Source organism: Pseudophryne corroboree, chromosome 3 (assembly GCF_028390025.1).
Source record: "Pseudophryne corroboree isolate aPseCor3 chromosome 3, aPseCor3.hap2, whole genome shotgun sequence".
Lineage (NCBI taxonomy): Eukaryota > Metazoa > Chordata > Amphibia > Anura > Myobatrachidae > Pseudophryne > Pseudophryne corroboree.
In genome coordinates this window covers 710,530,730-710,558,504 of record NC_086446.1, presented here as the reverse complement: position 1 = coordinate 710,558,504, position 27,775 = coordinate 710,530,730, and the positions used below count along the sequence as shown (strand labels likewise).

The window sequence follows — 27,775 nt, the reverse complement described above, 5'->3', positions numbered from 1 at the left end:
ATCTGCATAACATCCTGGCAATCCTGGCAAATTTAGCTGCGAGAGCCTGACTGGAAGGCTCAAGCAACTCCTGAAACAATCACTACCCCAACTAAGAATCTCCCCAGAGACCCAGTCAAATTGAGGGTTATGGGCCCTTAACCAGGGTAACCCCAAAACCAATGGGGCAAAAGAACAGATAGTCACATAGAAAGACAATTTTTCAGAGTGTGTGGCTCCAATAAACAAAGGAATTTGGCTGGTGCAGGAGGTAATCTTACCCTGGGGCAATGGTTCCCCGTTTAACCCACAGATCTCAATCTCTGATGCCAAAGGTACTGAGGGATCAGAGTGTTCCAGGGCGAATTGACGGTCCATGAAAACCCCATCGGCCCCACTGTCAACAAAGGCCTCAGTCTTGACAGTTTGACCGAGGATCTCCAAAGTCACCGGAATGAGAAAAGTCTTTTTGGGAAATTCTGACTTCTGGCCTGACAGGATATTTCCCATCACCCTCAGTCCCTGAAGTTTTCCAGCTTTTCTGGGCATGATACTACAACATGACCTTTATTCCCACAGTACAAACACAAACCCTGCTGTCTCCTCCGCGTCTTCTCACGCGAAGAGAGGTGGGTAGCCCCAATCTGCATAGGCTCCTCAGAATATTCCTCAGAGTCTGAGGTTCCCTTGGGAAAAAAGGAAACTGCGGTCTCCCTTTCAAGCCTACGCTCTCTCAGCCGTCTATCCACCCGGATGGATAACTGCATGAGCTGATCTAAGCTATCAGGCGAGGGATATTGTACCAGTTGGTCCTTTATCTGGTCAGAAAGGCCCCTTCGGTACTGGTTTCTCAGGGCTGGGTCATTCCACTGGGTATCATGAGCCAACCTCCGAAACTCCATACTATAAACCTCAGCTGGCCGTCGCCCTTGCTTAAGGACCGTAATCTGAGCCTCGGCTGAAACCATCTTGTCAGGGTCATCATACAAAATACCCAGTGCCGTAAAAAAAGCATCAACACTTTTAAGCGACGGACAGTCAGGCTGCAACCCATATGCCCAGACCTGTGGGTCTCCTTGTAGCAAGGAAATCACCATGCCCACCCGCTGAATCTCCGACCCAGAAGACTGGGGCCTAAGCCTGAAATATAGCTTACAGCTCTCCCTGAAACAAAAGAACTGCGAGCGATCTCCAGAAAAACGATCCGGGAGATTTACTTTCGGCTCCTTAACCCCTGAACTTGCCGCTGCTGCTGCGGGAGCTCCGCTAGCGGCCTGCGGGGTGTTCATTTTAATGGACATCTCATTAAATTGTCGAGTCAGGACCTGCACCTGATCGACCACCTGTTGCAAAGTATTTTGAGGGGTATGCTCCATATTCCCACAAAATTTCAACAGGAGTAAGGCTGCTGAATATGTTACGCACACCAGTGCTAACAGGAGTATACCGGTGTATGAACAGAGAGGGATGCAAAGCAAATGAACTCACAGACAGTATAACATAACATACGCAGGAGGTAATGGAATAACTAATAAACACAAAGTGAACGGAGAAGCCCAAAGGCTCAGGAACTGGGTGTCTCCCTAGTGTCAGGAATGCTCAGATGGAATAGAGCGGACAATGAAGCGAGATGTAGTGATTTAACATGTGGAGCACCCGAAATGATGTTGCTAAGAGCAACAGAAAAAACCCCAAAGGGTTACCAACGGGTGTGGGAATAAACTCCTTGGTCAGAGATAGAAATATAGACACAAGGAGAGTATCCACAATCCTAACCCCCACTTGCAGGGCACAGATTCAGCTTACTGCCACTAAACTGACACCTGGACGCCCTGCACAGTGAGGGAGGATTAAGCAAGCAGGTCTGAGAGTACAGCCGCAAACCTGCTGGGTTCACAGAATAGCAAAAGAACCCCAGCAGGTTAAACAACCTACTCCAGTCTTACTGCTAGGTCCGGATTGGCAGAATGAAGTACCGAATCCCAAGGCCTATTTGCAGTAAGCAACAAGTAAATACAAAGTCACACAGTACTAGCTAACTCTCTGGAACTGACTAACAAACAAAGATTCAGCAGCATTTGCATAGCCTGAGAGGATGGTTTATATAGCAGGTGCTGTCCACGCCCCACTCAGACCTCACAGACTGTGAGCACAAAACCAGCGCCGGATTCCCTGCCGTGCAAAGAGCCTGTAACCACTACACAGTAAAAACCCGGACCGGAGTATCAGCTGCGCTCAGGTTACTTCGCTAACACTTGCCTCCCGGTTGCCATGGCGATGTGGCAGCACAGAGCAGGAGATCCTAACAGACACAAACACCTGGCCCATCTAGGTGTGGCACTGCAGTGTCAGACAGGAAGGCAGATTTAAAAAATAGTCCCCAAACTGCACATGATGCAAAGAAAAAAGAGGTGCACCAAGGTCGCTGGATGGCTAAGCTAAGCGACCCAAGTGGGCGACACAAACACCTGGCCCATCTAGGAGTGGCACTGCAGTGTCAGACAGGATGGCAGATTTAAAAAATAGTCCCCAAACAGCACATGATGCAAAGAAAAAAAAGAGGTGCAATGAGGTAGCTGTGTGACTAAGTTAAGCGACCCAAGTGGTCGACACAAACACATGGCCCATCTAGGAGTGGCACTGCAGTTTTCTAGCGAGAGGATGAGTGCTTCCATCCTCATGTGAATCTGAACCACTAGCCATGAACATAGGCCAGGGCCTCTGCCGTTCCTTGCCACTCCGTGTCGTAAATGGCATATTGGCAAGTTTACACTTCAATCAGACGCTTTTAATTTTGATTTTTGGGTCATTTTGCTGAACTTTTGTAGTATACTTGACAACACAGAGGTAGAGCAGTGGACTACTGTACCGTACTGCTATATATATATATATATATATATACTGGTGGTCACAGCAACATTCTGCACTGTCCTCCTACTATATACTACAATGCAGCACAGGTATGGATGGATAGTATACTTGACGACACAGAGGTAGAGCAGTGGACTACTGTACCGTACTGCTATATATATACTGGTGGTCACAGCAACATTCTGCACTGTCCCCTCCTACTATATACTGCGCACAACTTAAATGCAGCACAGCTATGGATGCATAGTATACCTGACGACACAGAGGTAGTGCAGTGGACTACTGTACCGTACTGCTATATATATACTGGTGGTCACAGCAACATTCTGCACTGTCCCATCCTACTATATACTGCACACAACTAAAATGCAGCACAGGTATGGATGCATAGTATATTTGACGACACAGAGGTAGAGCAGTGGACTACTGTACCGTACTGCTATATATATACTAGTGATGAGCGGTTTCGGTTTCTCGGAAACCGAACACCCCGCCCCCCCCCCCCCCCCCGAACTTCACCCTTTTTACACGGGTCCGAGCCATACTCGGATTCTCCCGTATGGCTCGGGTAATCCGAGCGCGCCCGAACGTCATCATCCCGCTGTCGGATTCTCGCAAGATTCGGATTCTATATAAGCAGCCGCGCGTCGCCGCCATTTTCACTCATGCATTGGAAATGTTAGGGAGAGGACGTGGCTGGCGTCCTCTCCGTTTATGTTGAACTTGATTGTGCATTAATGCTTAATTGTGGGGAGGACTGGGGAGCAGCTGTATTATATAGCACGAGTACAGTGCAGAGTTTTGCTGACAGTGACCACCAGTATACGTTGTCTGCCTGAAAAATAACGCTCCATATCTGTGCTCAGTGTGCTGCATATATATCTGTGCTCACACTGCTTAATTGTGGGGAATGGGGAGCAGCTGTATATTATATAGCAGGAGTACAGTGCAGAGTTTTGCTGACAGTGACCACCAGTATACGTTGTGTGCATGAAAAACACTCCCTATCTGTGCTCAGTGTGCTGCTTTATTGTGGTGACTGGGGACCACCAGTATAATTAATATTATATAGGAGGAGTACAGTGCAGAGTTTTGCTGACCAGTGACCACCAGTATATAATATATAGCAGTATGGTACGGAAGGCCACTGCTGTACCTACCTCTGTGTCGTCATTAAGTATACTATCCATCTACATTCTATACCTGTGGTGCATTTTAGTTTTGCAGTTTGCTGACACAGTGACCACCAGTATATATAGCAGTAGGCCGCTTAGCTTAGTCACACAGCGACCTTGGTGCGCCTCTTTTTTTATTTGCATCATGTGCTGTTTGGGGACAATTTTTTTGAAGTGCCATCCTGTCTGACACTGCAGTGCCACTCCTAGATGGGCCAGGTGTTTGTGTCGGCCACTTGTGTCGCTTAGCTTTATGGTTATTGAGGTTAATAATACCATGGGATCAAAATGACCCCCAAATTCTATGATTTAAGCTGTTTTTTAGGGTTTTTTGAAAAAAACACCCGAATCCAAAACACACCCGAATCCGACAAAAAAATTTCAGGGAGGTTTTGCCAAAACGCGTCCGAATACAAAACACGGCCGCGGAACCGAATCCAAAACCAAAACACAAAACCCGAAAAATGTCCGGTGCACATCACTAATATATACTGGTGGTCAGCAACATTCTGCACTGTCCCCTCCTACTATATATACTGCGCACAACTAAAATGCAGCACAGGTATGGATGCATAGTATACTTGACGACACAGAGGTAGAGCAGTGGACTACTGTACCGTACTGCTATATATATAGTGGTGGTCACAGCAACATTCTGCACTGTCCTCCTACTATATACTGCAATGCAGCCCAGGTATGGATGGATAGTATACTTGATGACACAGAGGTAGAGCAATGGACTACTGTACCGTACTGCGAGATATATACTGGTGGTCAGCAAAATTCTGCACTGTCATCCTACTATATACTACAATGCAGCACAGATATGGATGGATAGTATACTTGACGACACAGAGGTAGAGCAATGGACTACTGTACCATACTGCTAGATATATACTGGTGGTCAGCAAAATTCTGCACTGTCCTCCTACTATATACTACAATGCAGCACAGATATGGATTGATAGTATACTTGATGACACAGAGGAAGAGCAATGGACTACTGTACCATACTGCTAGATATATACTGGTGGTCAGCAAAATTCTGCACTGTCCTGCTACTATATACTACAATACAGCACAGATATGGATGGATGGTATACTTGACGACACAGAGGTAGAGCAGTGGACTACTGTACCATACTGCTATATAAAAACTGGTGGTCACAGCAACATTCTGCACTTTCCTCCTACGATATACTACAATGCAGCACAGGTATGGATGGATAGTATACTTGACGACACAGAGGTAGAGCAATGGACTACTGTACCGTACTGCTAGATATATACTGGTGGTCAGCAAAATTCTGCACTGTCCTACTACTATATACTACAATGCAGCACAGATATGGATGGATAGTATACTTGACGACACAGAGGTAGAGCAGTGGACTACTGTACCATACTGCTATATAAAAACTGGTGGTCACAGCAACATTCTGCACTTTCCTCCTACGATATACTACAATGCAGCACAGGTATGGATGGATAGTATACTTGATGACACAAAGGTAGAGCAATGGACTACTGTACCGTACTGCTAGATATATACTGGTGGTCAGCAAAATTCTGCACTGTCCTCCTACTATATACTACAATGCAGCACAGATATGAATGGATAGTATACTTGACGACACAGAGGTAGAGCAGTGGACTGCTGTACCGGGTCTGGGACTCAGGGTCAACAACAAAAAGGTCGACACACCTTAGGTCGGCATGGACAAAAAGTCGACATGGTCAAAAGGTCGACAGGAACAAGGTCAACATGGAAAAAGGTCGACATGAGTTTTTTATGTTTTTTTGGTGTCGTTTTCCTCGTAGAGTGACCGGGTACCCCAATTAGTGCACCGCGTCCCCTCGCATGGCTCGCTTCGCTCGCCATGCTTCGGGCATGGTGCCTTCGCTCCGCTCTGCTTCGCTCGGCACAGATTACCGTTTCAATCGTAGTCCACGTGGATCGTTAAGTATGAAAAGGTTCCAAAAAAGAAAAAAACATAAAAAACTAATGTCGACATTTTGTCCATGTCGACCTAAGGTGTGTCAACTAATTGGTGTCGACCTAAGGTGTGTCGACCTTTTTGTTGTCGACCTGGAGTCCGGATACCACTGTACCGAACTGCTATATATATATATGTATATATATATATATATATATATATATATACTGGTGGTCACAGCAACATTCTGCACTGTCCCCTCCTACTACATACTGCGCACAACTAAAATGCAGCACAGGTATGGATGCATAGTATACTTGACGACACAGAGGTAGAGCAGTGGACTACTGTTCCGTACTGCTATATATATACTGGTGGTCACAGCAACATTCTGCACTGTCCTCCTACTATATACTACAGTGCAGCACAGGTATGGATGCATAGTATACTTGACGACACAGAGGTAGAGCGGTGGACTACTGTACCGTACTGCTATATATATATACTGGTGGTCAGCAACATTCTGCACTGTCCCCTCCTACTATATATACTGCGCACAACTAAAATGCAGCACAGGTATGGATGCATAGTATACTTGACGACACAGAGGTAGAGCAGTGGACTACTGTACCGTACTGATATATATATACTGGTGGTCACAGCAACATTGTGCACTGTCCCCTCCTAATATATACTGCGCACAACTAACATGCAGCACAGGTATGGATGCATAGTATACTTGACGACACAGAGGTAGAGCAGTGGACTACTGTACCGTACTTCTATATATATACTGGTGGTCACAGCAACATTATAGACTGTCCTTCTACTATATACTACCATGCAGTACAGGTATGGATGGATAGTATACTTGACGACACAGAGGTAGAGCAATGGACTACTGTACCATACCGCTAGATATATACTGGTGGTCAGCAAAATTCTGCACTGTCCTCCTACTAGATACTACAATGCAGCACAGATATGGAGCGTTTTCAGGCAGAGAACGTAGATATTTTCAGCACACTGAGCACAGATATTTGCAAGCACACTGAGCACAGATATTTGCAGCACACTGAGCACAGATATTTGCAGCACACTGAACACAGAAACTGAGAGAATGCTGCACGTCCTCTCGCTATCATCTCCAATGCACGAGTGAAAATGGCGGCGACGCGCGGCTCCTTATATAGAATACTAATCTCGTGAGAATCCGACATCGGGATGACGACGTTCGGGCGTGCTCGGATTAACCGAGCAAGGCGGGGCGGGAAGATCCGAGGCTGCCTCAGAACCGTGTAAAATGGGTGATGTTCGGGGGGGTTCGGATCCCGAGGAACCGAACCCGCTCATAACTACTTAATATATGATTGGCGTTACCTGTGTATACAGTAACTATTTAATTAATAAGAAAGGTAGTTCAACACAGGTGATTGCAATCATAAATTAAGTAGGAAGTCTAGGTAGAGAGAATTTTTTCCCTCCTGGAATGGGTCATGGTGGGAGGTATAGATTGCGTATATTGAATTTAAACCAACGGTGTATATTCATTTTAACTAATAGTTCAATAATGCCTGGGAACTGTTTATAGCTCCACATAATTGAAAGACAACTATTTGTGGAACAAAGACAACTTAACCTTAAAATACACATAGAAAAATAAAATAATTTATCTTATCGCATACAAGAATAGCAGCAGGCTCTGTACTACTTACACACTGGGACAGGACTCAGGAGCACTCTCTGTGTGTGTCTCTATCTCTAGACCCAAATGGTTTAGATGCATAACAGTTTACACAGAACTCAGACACCCAGGCAGGGAGATAGAAGCTGGGATCCCTGTGTCACTTACAGCTGTCTCCACCCTCCTATCTCTCCTCTGGTCAGAAAGCTATGTCTGTAGCTCATGAAACATGATTTTCCTGTGGCTCTGCCTGAACTGCATACTGTCCTGTTTGCATTCTGGCTGCTTGTTCTGCTGCTGCTTATGAGGAAAAGCTAGTGATGTCAGTGTGCTCTAGCCAGGGGACCCCCTGACAAATGCCCGGCATCCCCTCTTAATCTGGAAGGGGGGAGGGGGGGGGGGGCTGCACAACTCATCCCCTGATTATGATGCTTTCCTGCCCACATTAGAAATAAGAAGAAACCCAACACACCAACTAGTAGCCAGCAAAGGGAGGGACAAGTGAGAGAACCAGTACACATAGGTGTGCGCAGGGAGGGTTCCTGGTGCGCACAGGCACCCCCTTATGTCTGGCACCCTGATCTCACATGAATGATGCAGCGATCGCCGAGCAGGCTGATTACTGTCCCCTCTGCGCTGCACCCTGCCAGGACTGCATTACTGACCGGACACCTGGGTTAATCAAGGGTGCCACTGCCACCGGCTTTCAAACTCCCGGCTCCACCTCCATGTACAAAAACAGCGTGATGTGATGTGATTACATCATGCTGCTCGCATGCCCACCTGTCATACCCGCCACACGCTCACCTCTCTCCTTCTATGCTATGCCAATGCCAGGCACTGATGAGGAGCAGCATGCAGCCAGCGTTCCTCTTAGGAAGAGAAATTCAATACTGGTCGGCAGCAGCATTGACACGTCACTCGTTTTTCCAGCAGCAGCAGTACTAGTCTGTGACTGTCAGTGTCAGATTAGTTACTCACTTGTAAGTAAGCTGCTGCAGCTTGCAGGGGAAAGAGAGGGGGAGCCAGACCAGGCTGCGGAGCAGCAGTGTAATTGCAGTGAGTGCCATCAGGGGTGTTTGTTTGGTGCACTCCACAACATCTGACAACGTATCTGCTTTATTAGGATTGGTACAAGGGTGGATATTTTATATTGCGTTGACCGTCAATAGATGGTGCTAGACACGCCCCTCCAACGGTGCACCCCCTAATAAAATGTGCTGCGCACGCCTATGCCAGTACATAGCAAATATCTATACCTGCATCTCCTCTCGCTCATTACTGTTTATCTCCTCCAGTGGCTGCCTGCCCCCAGTAGTATGATAAATACTCCTTTTGCTTCCTTTCATACTGGCTGTAGTGTGTACTGACAACTGTGTTGATAATTGTTACCTTTAAAATAAAATTTTAATTTTCCTAAATGACGGGAGGTGACCCATTATTATGTGCCCCATTACCCATGTGTTCAGACAAAACATGTTCAAACACCTGCAAGTGAGACAAACTCAAGTCCGAAGCCCCCAGGGTGGCACAGGCACTGTGCGAGCTGGCTCCTCATGCGTCAGACATGTCCAAGTGATCTTGAAGAACTTTCATATTACGACATCTTTGCACTTTTGTTTAAGATGTCTTTATTTTATTTATTTTTTTCCAATGGTAATTCATTGCTAAAATAAATATTACACAAATAAATATCTTCTAGAAGATATTAAGCATGAACCTGTGAAAACAATGTGAAAGACAAAAATGTACAGGCCCTCATTCCGAGTTGTTCGCTCGGTAAATTTCTTTGCATCGCAGCGATTTTCCGCTTAGTGCGCATGCGCAATGTCCGCACTGCGACTGCGCCAAGTAAATTGGCTATGAAGTTAGGTATTTTACTCACGGCTTTTTCTTCGTTGAGGCGATCGTAATGTGATTGACAGGAAGTGGGTGTTTCTGGGCGGAAACTGGACGTTTTATGGGAGTGTGTGAAAAAAACGCTACAGTTTCTGGGAAAAACGCGGGAGTGGCTGGAGAAACGGAGGAGTGTCTGGGCGAACGCTGGGTGTGTTTGTGACGTCAAACCACGAACGACAAGCACTGAAGTGATCGCAGATGCCGAGTAAGTCTGGAGCTACTCTGAAACTGCTAAGAGGTGTGTAATCGCAATTTTGAGAATCTTTCGTTCGCAATTTTAAGAAGCTAAGATTCACTCCCAGTAGGCGGCGGCTTAGCGTGTGCAAAGCTGCTAAAAGCAGCTTGCGAGCGAACAACTCGGAATGAGGGCCACAGTACAGTATCATGGAATAAAATGAATAATTACTCCGTAATAATGGTAAGGCATTGCTAGTATTCTATGTTCTTTATGTGCAAACAACATTTAAGATAAAGGTAACTATAACTATGACTTTTGTCAAAATATATTTTTGTTAAATACCTTGTATTTAATTATAGGTAAATACACTTTTCTTTGCTCTAAGCCAGTGAGTTTTACACACACACACACACACACACACACACACACACACACACACACACACACACACACACACACACACACACACACACACACACACTACCCAGAAAGATATGTAATATTTTTATCTTTTATAGTATATCTAAAAAATATGTAAAACATTTATTTCATTTTTGTTTGTTTATTTATTTATTAATTTAGGAAAGAGTAGAACTGGAAGCTCAGAGAGATCTTCCAGTTCCGTAAATGTGACTTGATCGGAGTCTTCCGGAATGATAAGTGATCCTTATTGTTCTGTATATTTGTCTCCTTGGCACTACAATAATGGTGAATAACTGCAATAATTTATTTCTTGTTGATAAAAAAACATATACAGTGTATATTTCACTATGATAATGATTACAGCGATAAATAGGGGAGGCAATCAATTTGCCGGCTGTTGGGGTCCCGGCGGTCAGGATACCGATACCGGAATCCCGACTGCCAACAATGCCCACAGCCGGAATACCGGCTCACAGGGGCTATTCCCACTCGTAGGTGTCCACGACACCCATAGAGTGGGAGTAGATCCTGTGGTAAGTGCAGCGAGCCACCGAGCACGCAACATGGCGAGTGCAGCAAGCCCACAAGGGAACTCTTAGCCCTCGCACCGCTGCCGGCATTCTGGTGGACGGGATGCCGCTGTCGGGATTCTGACAGCCGGCATCCCGTCTGCTGGGAAAACATATGTATTCCACAAATAGAGCCCTAAGGGGTCTGATTAAAAGGTGGACACCTTATTGATTTTTAATTTTATGCAATTTTTTAAAAACTGGGGCTCCAGTCACAATGCCTTAGAGAGCCCTTGGGGCGGGGCAGAGACAATGATGGGGAGAGTTTGGCAAAATGGGGCATGTTAGCCCATTTTGTAGGCATGCAGATTTACTGGCCTTTGAAGCAGAGTTCTGGTGGCCATTCTGAGTAACGTTAGGGTTACTCAGATGGCCAGTACCTTCCCAGTAGTGATCTGATTCTGCATCTGTGGACCCAGCAGCGATTCATAGAAGGGAGCAGTGGGAGATTCTTTTCTTAAGACACCTCCTGTGGCTCTGCATAATACTGCACAGCCGCTGCATACAAAGTCACAATGGCTGTTTCCTTCTCTGAGTCAGGCCCCAAGTACAGGAGACAGTTTACTGACTTATAATTGAGTTTTCAAGTAAAGCAGGTTGTAACATCTACAGTACTATCATCATGTCTCATTGACCTGCATCTTTATCTTACCTCCCGGGTAGATAAGGAAGGTCTCTGTCTTTTGTTCTTCATGTCCTCTAGCCTACAAGAAGCAAAAAGTTAAAATAAAATAGTATTGATGGACTCTGTTGGACATACTGCATCGGAGGACAATCATGGTGAGGGGATGCGGTCAATTTACCTACAATCAAAATCCTGATGGTCAAAATCCCAAAAGCAATTGACTGACGGTCAAAATCCCGACATTTAAAATACAGACAAGGTCAAAATACTGACATTTAAAATGTCGACAGGTCAAAAAGTGGACATGAGTTTTTCATGATTTTTTCATTGAAACCAACTTGTTCATACTTTACCCTCCCAGTGGACAAGGAGGGGGAATATAATACTTTGCCGAGCGAGCCATGCGAGGGGACATGATACACTTATACGGTGACATACACAACAAAATAAAAAAAATGAAAAACCCGTGTCGACTTTTTGACCTGTTGACATTTCAAATGTTGGTATTTTGACCATGTTGGTATTTTGACCTTGTCGGGATTTTGACCGTCGGTCAATTGTTGTTGGGATTTTGACCGTCGGGATTTTGATTGTATGTATTTCATACTAAACCCCATAGTGAGCTTTCAAATACAGGTGGACCAAATGTAATAGTCTCCAGGTACTGTAGGTTTTGACTTGAAAAAAAAATTGCTGCTTTTTATCTCACAACTAATTTGCAGAAACACCTGCACTTTCGGAAACTCAGAGGCTGTTACATTTGGCCCTAATACTTCACATACTGTATAAAACAAGAACCTACAGGTTAATATTAAAATGTTTCTATTATGATCACAATAGTAAAACAAAAATGCAAATCATTGAAATAATTGGACCAATGAGCTAATTAAACAAAATAATCAGCATGTGGTCAGGGTTTGAACATCAATACATAGACTGAGTATACTGATCTCTCTGTGTGTGGCTTTGAATTAGTGCTGCAAGGGGTCCAGCCAGGAATGTAGATGGTGAGAGTGTGAACCTGAAATAACCACTGTGCAAACACAATAAATGTGTGACAATAGGGGTCATTCCGAGTTGATCGCACGCTGCAACTTTTTGCTGCCCGTGCGATCAGATAGACGCCGCCTATGGGGGAGTGTATTTTAGCATAGCAAGTGTGCGATCGCTTGTGCAGGGGAGTGGGGCAAAAAGTTTTGTGTAGTTTCTGAGTAGCTCTGTACTTACTCAGCCGCTGCGATCTCTTCAGCCTGTCAGGTCCCGCAAATTGACGTCAGACACCCACCCTGCAAACGCCTCCACACACCTGCGTTTCCCTCACCACTCCCAGAAAACGGTCAGTTTACACCCAGATCTGCCACCGTGCTGTCAATCTTGTTGCGGACTCCGCTGCGATTGCTTCCATCGCTGTTCTTGTCGCTGCCTGGTGACGGCCGTCGCCAGGCAATGACGCGCCTGCGCATTGCTGCCCATGCGCATGTGCAGTTGTGACCCATTCGCACGGCTGCGAAAAATTGCAGCGTGCGAACGGGTCGGAATGACCCCCAGTATGTTTTATTTAGAGTCACAATGCTCTTGACTGAGGTTGTATCATTTAGGATTTATCCTTAACTTGTATACTGGTATAAGATTCCCAGATAGGATGAGGACCATTGTAGTGTTGGGGAATAGGGTAATTCCTTAGGAACACTCTTAGTATAATGTAGTTAGGCTATGGGGTAAATTTATTAAGATGGGAGTTCTATTCAAAATGGGATGTTGGTCATAGCAACCAATCAGATTCCAGGTATTATCTTCTAGAAGGTGCCAGATAAATAAGAAGTAGAATCTGATGGTTGCTATGGGCAACATCCCATCTTGAATAGAACTCCCATCTTAGAAAATGTACCCCTATATGTCTCGGTATGGTGATCTCAAGCCACCTTTAATTGTTGGGTAATCTAGACAAGTTCTTGTAGTGTTCAAGTTCTCCATCTCAAAAATATTTCCAGGATCAGACCCTTTCTCACCCTGGATGATACTAAGACCCCCATCCACTCACTGGTCATCTCCAGACTGGACTACTGTACTCTCCTCCTATCTGGCACCCCCTGACAAACACCTCTCTCCACTCCAATCTATCCTCAATCCTCCTGCCCGGCTAATCTTACTCTCCAGATGTACTACATCCACCTCCCCTCTCTTTCAAGGTCTACACTGGCTCCCCTTCCCCTTCAAAATCCAATTCAAGCTTCTCACACTCACCTACAAAGCCCTCACTCATTCCTCACCCATTTATATGTAACCCCTATTACAGTTGACAATTTGTATGCAATGTTTATTGTAACAAGTGTCTCCACCCAAGCGTTTGTAACCACAGATGTTTTAGGGTAGGCTTGGGAATACCCTTGAGAGTAGGGCCCAATAAATCTCACATCTACAATCCATTACATTTACATACAGGGGGACGCCCAACACAGGGCAAGCCCACCCCATATGCCGGGTCCAGACCCACTGCACACATGCGAAAAAAACGCATGTTTAGGGTAGCCCTGTACCTACACAGATAGCTACCCGCCATGTTTCTGGTTCCAGAGGCTATGTGTGATGTCACGCAGCCACCGCTGTGGGGGCATATGTGTTCAAGGTTTTTACCTGTGGGGGCCAATGTGTTATTTCATGCGAGACAGTCATTACACTCTGTGCAGCAAGGCTACATCCCTTTTTTGTTATACCACGCCCACTTTTTGTTATACCACACCCTCTTGTTTGTTATGCCACGCCCCTTTTTGGACGCGCGCCTGTGGCTATTATTCCACCTAGGTAGATCACAAAATCTTTTCAGCTTTCAAAGTAGATCGCCGACTACAAAAGTCTGGCCACCCCTGCTGTATATGAAAGTTAATGTTCTCTGGTCCTATCTAATTTGACACCTAGCAGTTCTGGCTACAGTAACTCCCTTAGTGAGTAGATTACAGTCAGGGCTTAAACTGGTCATGGAGAGGTGGTGGAACTCATTTCCCCAGCCACATAACCTCACCCCACCCACCTACTTTTAGGCGGAGCCAGGATAGTGCTGGGATTTTCAGTGCTGCTTATACACAGAAGTGGCCCGTATACACACACTGCCCACAGTAGTGCCCCTGTCACTCCTGCAGCTCACTACCTGTGTCCCTCCAGGAGCTCTGGGCCCTGTATTCCTACAACAGCTTCCCCACCTCTCTGTGCTCCTCCAGCCCCCTCTCATCTTGTCTTCAGCATGCACAGAGCCTGCTCCTCTTCATGGCTCTTCATTTCAGTGGTGGTGATGGCATGACATGACAAGCGCGGACCTGGGGAGGGGACAAATGTCATCTGACAGACACAGTATGTATGAGTACCAGGAACAGAAGGGGGAGGTGGCTGCAGCTCAGTGCCGTAACTAGCCATTTTAGCGCTGTGGGCAAGAAACAGCATTGGTGCCCCCCCTTCCCCCACAAATATAAAACAGGGCCAATGCGCGCCGTAGGAGGCCTCCAAAAATATATGGGCGTGGCTTCATGGGGAAGGGGTGTGGCCACATAGCTCCCTTTTACACGGTATGGCAAGCAGAGTCCCCCTTTTACACATTAGGCAGCAGAGTCCCCCTTTTTACACATTAGGCAGCAGAGTCCCCATTTTTACACATTAAGCAGCAGAGTCCCCCTTTGTTACATATTACAGTGAGAGAGAGCGTGAGAGTGAGTGAGAGTGTGTGTGTGACCTGTTCAGGCGATACGGCATCCAGGAGTACCAAGCACAGTACAAGCTCTCCAGTCCCTCTCCACAGCTTACGCGGTGCAGACCCTCATGTACAGGCGCTCCACTCCTTCTCCACAGCTGCCGCAGCGCCTGGTCTCACTGGCGGCATCACTACATGCAGCAGCTGCTCATGTATGGGTGCACGCTACTGAAGGACCGCTCCCACTCACTCTTGAGGAAGGTAGATGGGCAAGCATTAGTATGATTCTGCAATAAAGCCAATGTCACTCCATTTTGTTATATACAATAGATTATAAGCTTACTTTAGTATTAAGATATGAGATGTTTAAAATATGCCTGGAAGAAGGAAAATTACAGTTGGCTGAAAGGAAACAAAAAGAAGAACTTGTGGCAAAGCCATTTCCAAGAAACGAAGCAAAAAGAAGAACTTGTGGCAAAGCTTCTGAGAAATGGAGAAAGAAAAGGAAAAAAGCAGGCGTTATCAGGAAAAGGACACAACTCTGAGGTTAAACTGTAAACTCCTCTGTGTTTTTTTCAAACAGGTATAAATATATGTATGTAAGAACATTAAACCAGATTGAATACACCAGGCAGTGTGTGGTCATTTGATTTCTCCAGCTGGCTGCATGGCACGTATATTTTATTCACAGATTCTGAATACAAAAGACAGGCTGTTGTTGGAGTCCTCTCAGAGAAGGCTGAGGCTAAAGGAGGTTTACCTCCAACATTTTCATGGTGCCGAAACCCGGGAAGCCAAGAAGTTGAATAGAGGAGCAACAAGTCACCTGACTCTAGACGTTGGAACCGTTTAAACCGCGGTAAGTAACAAATTGATTGCGATTTTCACCAATTGTTACTTTACGTGTTTTAACGTCTGTGTCAGAAGTGTCAGTTTTCTCTGTTCAACTCAAGCGCTTCCTAGTAAAAGCCTTGCCTCTTTTGTATCAGAACAGTAATGTAAATTTATGTCTGAAATTGAAGAATGTATTGATTTTGAAAGCTCATATGGTTGTGGGTGTTGTACTGTTAGTTTAAAGTGGTTTGTGCAAGGTCCTCATGGGTCAGTAAATATTACATTTGTTGCATGCACTGAAAAAAGATATATCAGGTTTTAAAAGGTGTAAGGGACATCAAGAAGATGTTTATGGTAAAACTGTGGGTTATATGAAAGGTATATTAACAACAGGATGTCATGGTTTTGTTAATCTAAGGGAAGGGAAGGACTTGCGCCAGATACTGAAAGAACCAGAACCTGAAAGATTCTTTTGTCCCTATTCTGTCAGACCCACCAGATTGAGATTTACCTTGATAACGGAAGAGTGTGAGTCCACCCATAAGGAAACTGAATGATTACAGGTGTGTGTAATCAGTAGGACAGAGATAAACCTGTAGTGATCAGGAAACCCATCTTTACAATAATCAACATAGAGTACTGAAATTGTGTAACTCATATCGGAGAGAGAAGTGTTGATAAGTTGGCAGAAGGCAGGATGGGTACCTCTAATAGCAAGGGTGAATTAACCCCTGTGGAAATAATTAAACAGGTGGTGGGACCACATGCAGTTAAAGATATAGCCAAGGTATTTAAAAGGGGAGGATTTCTTCCAGATGGGGAATTTAACACTGACAAATTGAGAAAGTTCAGAATCTGTAATAGGGAATGGATAGAAAAACGCAAGAAAGGGGATCAGGTTTATATTTGTCTAACAGAAGGGAGAAATGGGAGCAGGAGGAGGAAAGGAAGAAGAAAGAGAGGGAAGATGACCAGCATATGACAGTCTGTTTAGCAACTACAGGAACGAACCAGGGCCATAATGTGCCAGTTATTCCCAATCCGCCCCCTCCTCCACCTGTATTACCAGTCCCCGTACCTACACTAGTCACAGATCCACCCCCTTACCCCGCAAATCTGGGAACCCCAGGGCAACCTCCTATAGTATGGAACCAGTACCCCGATTTAACTAAATGTCCCCAATGTGCATCTCTGTTGGAACCAGAGAGGATGACCTGTCCCAACTGTACACCCCAGATAGGAACAGGCCACAGAACTCCATTAATGATAAATAGACTGAAACCGTACAACCTGCACGGTCAAGGGGAAATGCATTCAGGATTCCCATTGTCTCATAAAGACAAAAGAAAACTGAGAAAGGGGAGACTGGGATCAAGAAATGTATTTTACACTGAAGCAGAAAATGGAACTCTTCAGATGCATGAAATTGAGGAAGAAGATGAATCAGAAAACTTAAATGTTCCTGCTTGTTACCCAGTACGTACCTTTGCCTATGTCAATCCAAGAGAAGGACAGCCTATATTAGCGGATGAGGAGGGATATGTTCAAGGACAAAATAATTTTAGACCACAATTTTTTATAAGAGAACAGCATACCCCTTTTTCAGTAATGGAAGTTACAGCCATAATAAAAGATAGCCCAGATCCATACAAACAGCCTGGACGGTTTGGGTTATATATGGAGACTATGTGTAATTTACATTCCGCAGCATGGGTAGATGTGGAATAAATATGTAAAAATAAATTAGCAGAGGGTGATCTAAGACAGATTAAGGATATGGCAGCTCATCAAGCCACTGATTATCATGAACAGATAGAAGATGTACTAGAAGCACAAAGGAAAACTATAGCCAGTGGACCACAATTTGTGGCACGCCTAAGGAGATGGTGTTATTTAAGAAATCAAAGGTATCCAGAAGCCGTTGGACCACAGGGAGAACAACCGTTTAGAAGTAACCTTTGTAAAATTAAGGATATGGTCCGAAATGAAGGTTTGGACCCAGAATCAGAAGCAGGAGCAGAAGAAAGGATGGTCAGATACCGAGTATTGGAAGGTTTAAGACCAAGTCTAAAACAGAAAATAAATTACTAGTACTCCTGCATATAGGTCTACACCTATGGATCAAATTCTGGATACAGTAGAGGCCTTAGAAGATCTGGAAAAGGAAGAAAAGGAGAAAAAGGTAGCCAAACCAAAACCGTCTACCTGGTCACAGAAGAAGGCTCAAAGAAAAAAAAAATTAAAAGGGGAAGGAAGAGCCACGATCAAGCCCGAATCAGGAAAATGCTTCTGGTGCAAGAAACCAGGACACTTCAAAAGAGACTGTCGCACATATAAGAGTTGGATAGAGAAAAGGGCAATCAAACCCCCTAGGATAAGTCAGACTGAAGTCCCGGCACCCCAGTACCAGTGATACTCCCGATGAACCCCTCCGACAGAATGGAAGATGGGTTTATTAAAGTCAAACTGACAACGGGAGAAAATGTTTCCTGCTTGCTTGATACTGGAGCAAGCCAATCAGTTATAAGACAGGAAGAAGTACCAGCGCATCTCATTACAGGAAAACCAGTGACAGCAAAGGGATTAAGTCAGGGGTGGGCAATTATTTCAGCTGGGGGGCCGCTTAACACTTCCCACGAATATTCGAGGGCCACACACAAAATACTCAAAAAGAGTCCCCTTTTTACACATTACGGCAGATAGCGTCCCCTTTTTACACATTACGGCAGACATCGTCCCCCTTTTTACACATTACAGCAGACAGCGCCCCCGTTTTTACACATTACGGCAGACATTGTTCCCCTTTTTACACATTACGGCAGATAGCGTCCCCTTTTTACACATTACGGCAGACATCGTCCCCCTTTTTACACATTACAGCAGACAGCGCCCCCGTTTTTACACATTACGGCAGACATTGTTCCCCTTTTTACACATTACGGCAGACTGCGTCCACTTTTTACACATTACGGCAGACATCATCCCCCTTTTTACACATTACAGCAGACAGCGCCCCCGTTTTTACACATTACGGCAGAAATTGTCCCCCTTTTTACACATTACAGCAGACTGCGTCCACTTTTTACACATTACGGCAGACATCATCCCCCTTTTTACACATTACAGCAGACAGCGCCCCCGTTTTTACACATTACGGCAGAAATTGTCCCCCTTTTTACACATTACGGCAGACTGTGTCCACTTTTTACACATTACGGCAGACTGCGTCCCCTTTTTACACATTACGGCAGACTGCGTCCCCCTTTTTACACATTACGGCAGACTGCGTCCCCTTTTTACACATTACGGCAGACATCGTCCCCCTTTTAACACATTACAGCAGACAGTGCCTCCGTTTTTACACATTATGGCAGACATCATCCCACTTTTTACACATTACGGCAGACAGCATCACCCTTTTTTACACATTACGGCAGACAGTCCCTACCCCCCTATCCCCTCCCTCCCTCCCCTAAACCCATATTGTAGTTTTTAACTCAGCTGCCTCCCCACCCCTAAACCTATATGGCAGCTTAAGCAGTGATCCAGGGGCTGGCAGGACAGGGGGTTTACCTGTTCGTCACAGTGGCAGACGATCCCCGCTGTCCGATGATGCCGCCTGGAGTCACTGCTGATGTGGCCTCTTGCTCCCGCTCGCTGGCCGCTGCTTCTTCTCCTCACTCAGCCGCCAAGCGCAGTGCCTGCCCCCCGTGCCGCCCAGCGCGCTTGGTAACAGAGGAAATCCCGGTCAGCTGACCTTGTGACGTGACCGGGATTTCCTCAGCGGCGCCTCGTCTGAGAACAGTGCAATGACAAGCGGCCTGTCGGGCCGCTTGTCATTGCACTCTAATGGGGCACAGCGGGCCAGGCACGATCGGTCCGCGGGCCGCATCCGGCCCGCGGGCCGCCTGTTGCCCACCCCTAGATTAAGTGGAGAAAAGATCCAGCTGAGGAAAACTAGGATCCTCAATGTACAAGTACAAGGACATCCACATAAAATCCCAGTAGAGTTCCTAGTATCTCCCATCTGCCCACTCAACTTGCTGGGAGCAGATTTGCTGCAGAAACTACAAGCAAGTATTCTGTACAGAGGGAACAAGGTGATATTCAAGACAGCACTATCACAAACAGACTATGATCAAGTGCAAGCCGCTATACAGATATTTCTAGCAACCACTGCAGAAGAGGATGAAGAAGAAACCCCAGAACAAATTAAAATCTGGCGAGGATGGGGAGTTCCAGACAAGGTATGGGAAAAAGGAAAAAAAGATGTGGGAACCATAAAGGTCCAACCTGTGAAGCTATCAAACCAGGAAATGTACCAGTAACTATAAAACAGTACCCCTTGAACAAGGAACAGACAGCAGCCATAGGAGTACAGATCAAAGATATGCTTGCACATGATGGACAGCAATATTGCTGGACAAGACTTTCTCAAGGAAGAGCTACAAGCACATCAGAGTTCACAGAAGCCACGGCCACAGTCTTGAAGAAATGGTCACCTGAGTATCCAGAAGAGACAATATCATTGTTAAAGTTTCTTGCAGATAAAGACTACCGAGTGACACAAGCCAAGCTGAAATTTGCCCAGAAGAAGGTGATATTCCTAGGACACTGCATTTCTCAAGGAACATGCCACCTTAGAACAGAAAGAATAAAAGTTATACTGAATGCTCCAAATCCACAGACCTTAACACAGAAAAGAGCCTTTCTAGGTTTGGTGTCCTATGTCAGAGACTGGATACCAGGAGCTTTAGCCCTTATGCAACCACTGTATAATGCCAAGAAGACTGCTACAAACTCCCAAGAAGAGCAAGAGACACAGTGGGTGGCTGTTAAACAGATGAAGGAAGCCATATGTTCAGCTCCAGCCCTGGGACTCCCAGACTACACAAAGCCTTTTACCTTGTTCTGCCATAAACATAGGGGACATGCAACAGGAGTCCTGACACAGGAGGTCGCTTATTATTCAGCAGCGCTGGATGGAGTGATGCAAGGATCACCAACCTGCATAAGGTCAGTAGCAGCTGCAGCCATCCTAAAGGACAAATGTGCAGATGTTGTGTTAGATCATCCACTTACCATACAAGTTCCACATGCAGTCACAGAAATACTGCAACAGGCATCTACAAGACATCTCAGCACAGCAAGGCTGACAAAATATGAAGTAGCCCTTCTATCAGCAAGCAACCTTACTATTAAGAGATGTAGCACTCTCAACCCTGCAACTTTACTACCTTTAAAGATGAACCTGACGGTTCAAAAGGAGGGAAAGATGAAGAAGTACAGCCAGAGGAAAGAACAGAACCATACCCGGAACAAGAACATGACTGTATAGCCCTCATGGAGGAAGAAATACAGCCAGATTGGAAGATTGATGACAGATCGATACATAATACAATTTTTTTCTTTTTTACAGATGGTTCTAGCTACTATGTTCAAGGATACAGGGTGGCGGGGTATGCAATTGTTTCTCCGCATGAAGTCTGGAAGAACAGAAGTTTCCTTACAGCAGCAGGTAAACTTATAAAGAATGGGCATCTAATACAAAGACTAACAAGAGCATTGAAACTGCCCAAACAAATGGCTGTTATAAAGACCAAAGCAAATACTAAGGAATAAACAGAAGAAAGCAAGGGCAGAGGCGTATCTAGCACGGGGCGAGCAGGGCACGTGCCCTGGGCGCCATGGCAGCCCCAACAGAGGGGGGCGCCACCGGCACCTGCACGGCCCACTCGCCCCATGCTTCAGGGATTCCGCCGGCCCAGGAGCCTCCCCCTACTCCCCCCTGCAAAGTGACTCTGTACGCGCATGCGCGTGCGCGACCTCGGGGGGGGGGGGGGGGGGGGGCGTGCGGCCCCTGAACAGCAGTGAGTGCAGGTGAGCGGGAAGGGGGTGCGGGACATTTTGTATGTGTGTGTGTGTTAAGTGTGTGTGTGTTAATTGTGTGTGTGTCGGACAGTGTGCGTGTGTGTTGTGTGTGGGACAGTGCGTGTGTGTGGGACAGTGTGAGTGTGTTAATTGTGTGTGTGGGACAGTTTGAGTGTGTGTAAATTGTGTGTGTGTGTGGGACAGTGTGCGTGTGTTAATTGTGTGTGTGTTAATTGTGTGTGTGTGTGACAGTGTGAGTGTGTTAATTGTGTGTGTGGGACAGTGCGTGTTTGTTAATTGTGTGTGTGTGTGTGACAGTGTGAGTGTGTTAATTGTGTGTGTGGGACAGTTTTGAGTGCGTGTTAATTGTGTGTGTGTGGGACAGTGTGCGTGTGCGTTAATTGTGTATGTGTGGGACAGTGTGAGTGTGTTAATTGTGTGTGTGTGTGTGGGACAGTGTGAGTGTGTTAATTGTGTGTGTGTGGGACAGTTTGAGTGTGTGTTAATTGTGTGTGTGTGGGACAGTGTGCGTGTGTGTTAATTGTGTGTGTGGGGGACAGTGTGCGTGTGTATTAATTGTGTGTGTGTGGGACAGTGTGCGTGTGTGTTAATTGTGTGTGTGTGGGACAGTGTGCGTGTGTTAAGTGTGTGTGTGTGTGTGTGTGTGACAGTGTGAGTGTGTTAATTGTGTGTGTGTGGGACAGTGCGTGTTTGTTAATTGTGTGTGTGGGACAGTGTGCGTGTGTGTATTTGTGTGTGTGGACAGTGTGCGTGTGTGTTATTTGTGTGTGGGACAGTGTGCGTGTGTTAATTGTGTGTGTGTGTTAATTGTCCCGGCGGTTATTGGCGTCTGTAGTGTGCGCCCCGTCCTCCTCCGCTGCCGCTGACCGGAGCGGCGGTGTGCGGCTCTCCCCCTCTTCCGCCGGCTCCGTCCTCCCGTCGTGGCCCTGCAGTGTGTGCCGGTCTCCCCAGCAGCAGCAGGTTAGTCTCCCCCCCCCCCTCTCTCTCTCTCTCTCTCTCTCTCTTTCCTCCTGTGGATTGCAGTTTGTAAGTATCATTTTAATTTTTACAGGTACCCCTATTGGATTCTACTGGACAAGTGGACGTGACCGGCGTGGGATGTAGGTAAGTAATCTGTCTCTCATTTTTACAGATTCCCCTACTGGATTCTACTGGACAAGTGGACGTGACCAGCGTGGGATGTAGGTAAGTAATCTGTCTCTCATTTTTACAGATTCCCCTACTGGATTCTACTGGACAAGTGGACGTGACCAGCGTGGGATGTAGGTAAGTAATGTGTCTCTCATTTTTACAGGTACCCCTATTGGATTCTACTGGACAAGTGGACGTGATCGGCGTGGGATGTAGGTAAGTAATCTCTCTCTCATTTTCACAGGTACCCCTATTGGATTCTACTGGACAAGTGGACGTGACCAGCGTGGGATGTAGGTAAGTAATCTGTCTCTCATTTTTACAGGTACCCCTATTGGATTCTACTGGACAAGTGGACGTGACCGGCGTGGGATATAGGTAAGTATGTGTGAGTGTGTCAGTGTGCTTTAATAAATTTTTACTGTCACGGTGTGTGAGTTGTGTTTTTATTTGGGTATTTTTTCTGTTGTAGAACTACAGGTACCGGCGGGCCCGTTATTTCCCTGCATGTTGGTACTTGAGGTTCTCCAAGTACCAGCAAGCGGGGGAGGCTTTCTGGGCCTTGTAGTTCCACAACAAAAAATAATATTCTTTTTTTACTTACATCCAGCTGGGTGGGCGAGCCGGGCGGGTGGAAAGCCAGCAGCAGGGGCAGCATGCCGGATATCAGCAGCCGAGGGTGGGGGCTGTAATGCACATGAGGAGCCCAAAGCCGGAGATCAGCAGCATGCTGACCGGCAATAAGCAGCTTCTGCTTCCGCGTTCAACATGCTGCTGATCTCCGGCTTTGGGCTACGCAGGGTTCGGGGGATGGGTGTCCTCTGCCGGTGTACTGCAGCTCCAGGGGTGCGGGCTCCGGAGGCTTTCAGCACTGTTGAATATCCAGCTGCCTCAAGTATGTACAGCCCGCACCCTCTGCTGCTGATATCCGGCATGCTGCTGCTGGCTGTCCCCCTGCCCGGCTCGGCCACACAGCTGTATGGTGAGAAGGGCATCTCAGTTCCTGAGGTTTAACACATATGCCTCAGAAAATGGCCTCTGCGGTAAACGATACTAATGCTTACCGTGACAGTAACAGCGGGGATGAAGGCGCACATCGGGATCCTGCAGCATGAAACAAGAACCCTTCGGAGCGCAGCAGACCACACTGAAAAGGGTGCATACCCGGTGCGGTGCTCTGCATCCCGGGTGGTGCCGAAGATGTGGAGTGTCGGAGGTGGCAGAAGCGCCGCAGCTTGGGGTGAGAAACCGCTGCAGCCCTTCCGCTGCTAAACTCTGCAATTAGTCTATTAAGGGGGTGGGCTCCCCTCATCATAGTGCCCCACAGGCCATGTTAATTCTGGGTGTAGGATCCCCTAACTCTATAATGGGAATTTTGGCTCATATCATGTGCTGTAACGTGAATTTTGGCTAATACCGTGTGCTATAATGTGAATTTCGGCTCATACTATGTGGGGTAATGTGAATTTTGGCTCATTCCGTGTGCTGTAATGTGAATTTCGGCTCATACCGTGTGCTGTAATGTGAATTTCGGCTCATACCATGTGGGGAAATGTGAATTTTGGCTCATACCATGTGGAGTAATGTGAATTTTGGCTCATACCGTGTGCTATAATGTGAATTTCGGCTCATACCATGTGCTATAATGTGAATTTTGGCTCATACCATGTGGGGTAATGTGAATTTCGGCTCATACTGTGTGCTATAATGTGAATTTCGGCTCATGCCGTGTGGGGCAATGTGAATTTCGGCTCATACTGTGTGCTATAATGTGAATTTCGGCTCATACCGTGTGCTATAATGTGAAAGGGGCACCAGTACTAGATAGTATAAGGGGTCCTACTACACTGAAGGACACGCCCCTTTTGAGTGACCGCGCCCCTTTTCCGGAGCGCGCGCGCCTTCGGCGCGCGCATAATTGCTATCTGCACTCTTTCATTCCACTTTCAAAAATTCAACTTCGACCACTGCACCTACATACACATACATACACACCCTGACATCTTTATATGCAGTGACACCGGTGGCGTCTGCACATACTTTCCTTTTGTATTTTTTTTTTATTATCATTTTATTAATTTATTATTTTTATTAAGAAAAAATTATTATGATTTTTTTTTTTTGGGGGGGAGGGGGGGGGCGCACCATTATTGATCTTGCCCTGGGCTCCAAAAACCCTAGTTACGCCTCTGAGCAAGGGTAATGCATATGCAGATGCAGAAGCAGGGAAAGCAGCCCTAAAGAACAAACATGAACCAGCCATTTATGTTCAGGAAGAAGCAGAAGAAGTGAACATAAAGACTCTCATCAAGCTGCAAGAATAAGCTAAAATAGAACACAAGACATGGGAAAAGATGGGAGCCAAAGCAACCTGTTTAGGTTTATGGAAGAAAGAAGATAAATGGTGCCTGCCTAGAGCACTATACCCACCTATGCTATGTGTATCCCATGGATCAGATCACAAGGGAAAAGAACAAATGACAAGGCTGGTACAGGACCATTGGATAGCACCAGGATTCTATGTGAAAAAAAAAAAAAGAATTTTACAGACCAATGTTGGATATGTGCAGAGAACAATCCAGGAAGAAGAAAAAGAACAAGCCTTGGACAGACACCACAAGCTTATTTTCCTTTCCAGAGACTACAAATGGACTATATACACATGCCAAAGCATGGAACATATGAATATGCCCTAACATGTACTGACATTTTTAGCAGATGGCCTGAGGCGGGGCCAGTGGCCAAAGCAAATGCCATCTCTACTGCAAAGAAAATAATAGCAGCAATAGTGTGCAGATTTGGGGTTCCAGAAGTAATAGAACGTCTGAATGGGACCCTAAAGCTTAAAATACAAAAGGACATGCAAGAGACAGGGAAAGCATAGGTAGAGTGCTTGCCCTTAGCATTGTTTGCAGTTAGAACACCACCAGGCAAGGAAACAGGGTACTCACCTTATGAGGTTTTATTTGGGACAAAACCCAAGACAGGGAGTTATTTGCCCTAGGAACTGCAGCATAAACATGGAAATATGACAGAGTATATAAAACAGTTGAATGAACATTTAACTGAAATACATTCTCAAGTTTTATCCTCAGGACCTGAAAGAGCTGATCTTGGACCACATAGCATTCTGATTGGCGATTGGATCTACCTAGAAAGACACGTGAGAGGAGCACTTGAGCCCAGATATGATGGTCCTTTCCAAGTATTGCTAGTGACCCCCACCTCGGTGAAACTCGAGGGTCGAGATTCGTGGGTGCATGCATCGCACTGCAAAAAGACCAAGATCACTATTAAACCCCCAGGAAAGTAATAACTATGAATTTACTTGGACCTAAGCATAATAGGTCCCTGTGGGGGGTTATTTGGGATCCGCAATGTTGGTTGTTGCAATTGTATTTACTGTACATCTGGTAAAAACGCCTGTAAGTCAAGGCCCTACTCCAGCCCCTGAGATAAGTAGGAAAAATACCCTGTAACCATGAATAAATACCCCTGAAGTGTAAGAAAGGCATGCAGTGTGGCCAATACCACCATGTGCAAAAATGGAAGGCAGGGATAAATGTTTGTGTGAGTGTGGACAGGAACCAATGGAAAAAGCAATAGAATGTCAGAAACAATGTAAATTCAATTATAGTACATGGGGAAAATACTTTGCAAAGATACAGACATGTTGGAAGTGTTACCCAGAAAACAGTTTGAAATGGTCATGTATGACTGGATGTTGGACAAGGCCCTCCCTGCATAATAATAATAATAATAATAATTTTATTTATATAGCGCTCTTTCTCCAATAGGACTCAAGGCGCTTAACAGATACACAGCATAATATAGTACAGAAAAATAATGAAGTACATTTTTCATAAAATACAGAAGCATGAAGATACTAAAAGAGACACTATGGAAATGCTTGAGTAAACAGGAAAGTCTTGAGTCTACTTTTGAAGGATTCTATAGTTGGGGCCTCTCGCACTGTGCTGGGAAGTGAGTTCCATAGAGTCGGAGCCGCATGACTAAAAGCTCGACCCCCAGATGAATTACGGTAGATTCTAGGTACTGCTAAAAGTCCTTCATCTACAGATCGCAGTAATCGAGTGGGGCAGTATGGGATCAGAAGCTGTTTCAGGTACCTTGGGCCTTGGTCATGTAATGCTTTGAAACTCAGTAAGCCAATCTTGAAGAGGATTCGCCATCTTACAGGCAGCCAGTGAAGGGAGTAGAGGATGGGTGTTATGTGGCTGGAACGGGGCTGGTTGGTTAACAGCCTGGCAGCTGTGTTTTGCACCAGCTGTAAGCGTTGCAATTCTTTTGCTGGTAGACCAAGGTAGAGGGCATTACAGTAGTCTAATCGAGATGATACAAATGCATGTATGACTTTTGGCATATCATCTGAGGGAATTAGGTGCTTGATTCTGGCTATGTTCCTCAGGTGAAAGAATGAGGATTTGATTGTGGCTGATATCTGATGTTTAAGTGTCAAGCCATCATCCAGGACAACGCCAAGATTCCGCACATGATCACTGGTCTGTAATTCTGAATCCCCGAGTGTAAGTCCAGTTGGTTGGCTATGCTGCAGTCTTGTCCTTTGATGTTGCGGTCGTATTATAAGGACCTCTGTTTTATCCGGGTTCAGTCGCAGCCAACTGGCGCTCATCCACTCCTGTAGTTCAGCTAGACAGCCATTCAGGGTTGCTACTGGGTTATCAGTGCCCGGAGCAAAGGACAAGTACAGTTGTGTATCATCTGCATAGCAGTGGTAGACCAGGCCATGGCGCCTGATTATTTCGCCCAATGGGAGCATGTATACTGCAAAAAGCATGGGGGATAGTATAGAACCTTGTGGGACACCACATGGCAATGGCACTGGTGGTGATGAGTATAATCCAGATGATACTCTCT

At 45.8% G+C, this 27,775-nt stretch overlaps 1 protein-coding gene across 2 annotated transcripts in view; it reads right to left on the bottom strand.

Moving 5' to 3' along the window:
* The window catches only part of LOC135056667 (alpha-2-macroglobulin-like), a 502,865-nt gene that overhangs the window by 141,534 nt on the left and 333,556 nt on the right, over positions 1-27,775 (bottom strand). For both annotated transcript variants that reach the window (XM_063962110.1, XM_063962111.1), the window contains one exon: positions 11,368-11,419. In XM_063962110.1, the coding sequence (XP_063818180.1) occupies positions 11,368-11,419 (52 nt within the window). The remainder of the gene's footprint in view (positions 1-11,367; positions 11,420-27,775) is intronic.